Genomic DNA, 4300 nt, shown 5'->3' with positions numbered 1-4300 from the left:
TTCAGCAGCAGCTGCTGCTTTAAGTGCAGCAGCAAAGTCTCTGCAGCCTTTAAAAGACGGGTGAGGGGTCTTAGGGTTTAGGGCTAACGGTTCAGGGTTTAGGGTTTAGGGTTTAGGGTTTGGAGTTCGTTTTCGTCTCAGTTATATACTGGGGATTTGCCGGGCCATCGCAGCGGGCGTGGACGCGGAGGTAGCAGCAGCAGCAGCAGCAGCAGCGAAAAGTGCAGCAGCAGCAGCAGCGGCAGCAGCAAGGACAGCAGCAGCACTGGAGCATGCGTCTGTTGCTGCTGCTGCTCTGACTCGTTTGTCGGTCAGCAGCAAACAACCCACTTCGCTCCTGTTGCTTCTCTCATCCCACGTTGCTTTGCTGCTGCAGCAGCAGCTGCTGCTGCTGCAGCAACAGCAAGAGCAGCAGCCACAGCAGCAGCAGCAGAAGCAATATGGCTGCGCCAGTTTGCAAAGTCTCGCGCTGCTGCTGCTGTCTTGGGGCGCTGCCCGTATCCATGCACCAGTAGGCGCAGCACCAGCAGCAGCAGCAGCAGCAGCAGCAGCAGATGTGCGGTTCCTGACACTTATTTTATTGCTGCTGCAGCAGCAGCAGCAGCAGCTGCGCTCTGCAGTATCAGACAGCAGCAAAGCTGCAGCAGCAAGGCAGCTGCTGGTGGGTGCTGCTTGCTGCTGGCATGCGCATGCAGCAACAGCAGCAACAGCAGGGGCTGCTGCTGCTGCCCCGCTGCAGCTGCTGCGGTTGCTGCTGCAGATTGCTCAGTTTGCTGGCAGCCTCAGCAGCCCCTCTGCGGCACCGTATCTGCAGCAGCAACAGCAACAGCAGCAGCAGCAGCTACAGCAGCAGCTGCTGCTGCAGCAGCAGCAAAATGACGTGTGCGACTTGAGCGCCGCAGATGAAGGAACTTCTGAAATGCACAACGGAGTTGCTGCTGCTCTGGCTGCAGCTCTAGCCAAGCAGCAGCAGCAGGAGCAGGAGCAGCAGCAGCAACAGCGGCAGCAGCAGCAGTGGCAGCTGCTAGCTGAACAGCAGGTGGGAGTCTACCGAGTCGACTTACTGGTATCACCATCAAGCTAGCTAGCTAGCTAGCTAGCTAATTAACGCAGCTAGCCTGTAGCTAGCTGGTTAGCTAGCCAGCCAGTTACTGCAGCTAGCTAGTAGCTAGTTGCGCTGGCAGCAAGCCGCCTAGCTAGCTAGCTAGCCAGTAGATAGCTAGCTGGCTAGCTACTGGCTAGCTAGCTGGCTAGCTAGCCAGTAGCTAGCTGGCTAGCTCGCTGTCTAGCTAGCTGACTAGTTAGCTAGCTAGCTAGCTGCAGCTATCTGATAGCTAGCTGCCTTGGCTGAAGACAAGGGGACTCCCCGAAAGGCAATTTATTTTCATTTTATATATTTTATTCAATTTATTTATTTGTCTCCTTTTTGTCCCTCTGGGCTTTTTTCTTTTTCTTTTACATTACGAAGCAGCAACAATCAGAATCGATTACGCTAGCTAGCTAGGTAGCTAGCTAGCTGGCTAGCTAGCTGGCCAGCTAGCTAGCTAGCTAGTCATCTTGACTACCTGCTAGGTACGTAGCTAGATAGCCAATTTGGCTGCCGGCTACCTGGATGACTAGCTAGCTAGCTAGCTAGCCGGCCAGCTAGCTGGCTAGCCAGGTGGCTAACTAGCTGGCTGGGTAGCTAGCCAGCTAGCTGACTGGGCAACTAGCTCGCTAGCTACTAGCTGACTGGTTAGCTAGCTAGCTAGCTAGCTAGCTGGCTAGCTAGCTAGCTAGCCGCAGATGCAATTACGCACAAAACTTAAAAAGCTAGCTGGCACCTTGGCTAGCTGGGCAGTTGTTTAGCTAGCTAGCTAGCTAGCTAGCTCGCCAGCTAACTAGCAAGCTAGCCAGCCAGCTGGCTAGCAAGCTGAGCAGCCAGCTAGCTACCGGCCAGCTAGCTAGCTAGCTAGCTAGCTAGCTAGCCAGCTAGCTAGCTGTCGGAGAAGTCTGGCAGCACGGCCAAGAGCTGGGACTGGTGGGAGCCAATGACTGCGGGGCTGCCGACAATAAGAGCAGCAGAAGGAGTTTTTAAATTGTCTGCAGCAGCAGCAGCAGCAGCAGCAGAAAAAGAAAATCTTTTAGCATTCGGCATTTGTTTCTGTTTATTTTTCATTTCCTTTTTCTAGTTGTCTTTATTATCTTTTATTATTTCTATTTTATTATTATATTTTACTTCATTTTATCACTTTTAATTAATTGAATATTGATATAATTGAAATAAATAATTAATTCAAATTAAATGAATAATTGGTTGATTTAATTTAATTAAACATTTTATTATTTAATTTATATTAAATACTTTCCTGTTTGACTTGATTAAATAATCAATTAATTTAAATTAAGTAAATAATTGATTATTCAATTAAAATCAACAAAATAATTGCTCAAAATAAATAAATAATTAATTTTGGCAAATTAATTAAATAGTAAATTTTAATAAGCTAATTAAATAAATTATTCAATTTAAACAAATAATTGAGTTAAAAAAATAATTAAAGTAATTACACCAAATAAATAGAGTAAGTAATTAAATAAAATAAATAATTAAATAAATAAAGGAAACAAATAAATAATTAAATTAATTAAATTGATTAAACTAAATAAATTAAATAAATAATTAAAATAAATAAATAATTGAGTAAATAATTAAAGTAATTAAATTAATTACTCAATAAACAAAATAAATAAATAAAATAAATAATTAAATAAACAAAGAAAATAAATAAATAAATAAATAAATAAATAAATAATTTACCAACAGCACTTCTTTCGCAAGCTTCCGTCAAAAAGCGAAAAGAAGTTTCGAAGGCCATTTGCAGAAAAGGAGAGTCGCAATGTTGAATCCCAAGTCTAAAAATAAATAAATATATTAATTAATAAATAAATAATAAATAAAAAAATAATAAATAAATAAATAAATAAAGGCAGGAAAAAAACGACGGGAAAAGACCCTAAACCCTAAACCCCTGTGCTGCGGGGCCTGAGCCTTCTGCCCCCCACCGGGCTCCTTACCAAACCCTAAACCCTAAACCCTAAACCCTAAACCCTAAACCCTAAACCCCCGATCATAGAGCTAGAGCCATTTACGAGTTTCGCACCCCTAACCCCCAAACCCCAAACCCTAACCCCCAAACCCCAAACCCTAAACCCCAAACCCTAAACCCTAAACCCTAAACCCTAAACCCTGACCTGTTGAAGGGAATAATGGCTCCGTCTCTGGTGACGAAGTCTGCAATAAGTCCCAAATGAGAACTGTGGACTTTAATTCCATAAGCAGCAAAAACCCTCGAAAACTCTTTTAAATATAAAGCCCTAGCAGCTTCTATTCCGTAGTGCTGCAGCATCGCCAGCACGTCGTTCGTCTCCAGCCTGCGCAAAAACCCTAAACCCTAAACCCTAAACCCTTAACCCTAGCCATGAGGCGCCGAAAAACGCGAAAAACGCCGAATTAACTGGCGAACCACCGGATTAATTAAAAGGCGATCAATTAAACCAATTATTTTCATTTATTTATTTATTTTAATTAATTAATTAATTAATTTATTTATTTATTTATTAATTTATTTACTTTGAATGGTCCACTGCTGTTTCCTTCAAACGGTGCAGCCACTGCAGGTTGGAGCCGCTGCAGTGCAGCTCCATGGGGCTCCCCGTGCTGCAGCCAGAACCCTAAAAATAAATAAATAAATAAATAAATAAATAAATAAATAAATAAATAAATAACAAATAAATAAATAAATAAATAAATAATAAACGGAAGAGAAATGAAGCATGCAGTCGTTTTCACCGGGTCCGGCTTGCCCGCCTTCGATTATTCCCGCCCTAAACCCTAAACCCTAAACCCTAAACCCTACCTGGACAATGCGAGGGTTGCTAACGCCCTGCGGCTCCTGCAGCGTTACCTTCTCAACCAAACCCTTGACGATTGGCAGCAGCTCAAGTCGGCTGCGCGCAGAAACCCTAAACCCTAAACCCTAAACCCTAAACCCTCAACTCTCTCCTCCATTTTTGCGCGAGCGAAAGCTTGTCGCTTTGCGCTTATCTCCCAAACTCTAAACCCTAAGCCCTAGGGTTTAAAGTGTGGAGCCCCACGCTCTCACTGCTGCAGTTTAGGGTTTGGAATGTAGGGTTTAGGGTTTAGGGTTTAGAGTCTCACTAGGGGCATTTGTCAAAAGGCCATCCAAACTTGACCACAATTCGCCAAGTCTTCCGGCACACTTTTATGTCTTTCAGAATTGTCGCCGCTGCATGCAAA

The 4300-nt window shown here is 44.0% G+C and overlaps 2 protein-coding genes across 2 annotated transcripts in view; one reads left to right on the top strand and one right to left on the bottom strand.

Annotated features, from left to right (window-relative positions):
* Positions 1-141: 141 nt before the first annotated feature.
* On the top strand, positions 142-1084 carry ETH_00006300 (uncharacterized protein; the record flags this gene model as incomplete). The annotated part of the gene is made up of 1 exon (XM_013376195.1): positions 142-1084. A coding segment is annotated over one exon (943 nt), but the record flags the coding sequence as incomplete, so codon positions are not given.
* An 891-nt stretch (positions 1085-1975) lies between these two features.
* Positions 1976-4300, bottom strand: part of ETH_00006295 (DNA-directed RNA polymerase, related) — a gene marked incomplete at both ends in the record, with an annotated part of 5789 nt that continues 3464 nt past the window's right edge. The window contains 6 exons of the mRNA XM_013376194.1: positions 1976-2082; positions 2801-2895; positions 3235-3414; positions 3614-3714; positions 3900-3990; positions 4202-4289. Coding sequence (XP_013231648.1) covers positions 1976-2082; positions 2801-2895; positions 3235-3414; positions 3614-3714; positions 3900-3990; positions 4202-4289 — 662 coding nt within the window. The remainder of the gene's footprint in view (positions 2083-2800; positions 2896-3234; positions 3415-3613; positions 3715-3899; positions 3991-4201; positions 4290-4300) is intronic.

This window comes from Eimeria tenella, genomic scaffold, assembly GCF_000499545.2.
Source record: "Eimeria tenella Houghton genomic scaffold, Eth_scaff32, whole genome shotgun sequence".
In the NCBI taxonomy this organism is placed as follows: Eukaryota; Apicomplexa; class Conoidasida; order Eucoccidiorida; family Eimeriidae; genus Eimeria; species Eimeria tenella.
This window is presented reverse-complemented; position numbering and strand designations above follow the sequence as displayed.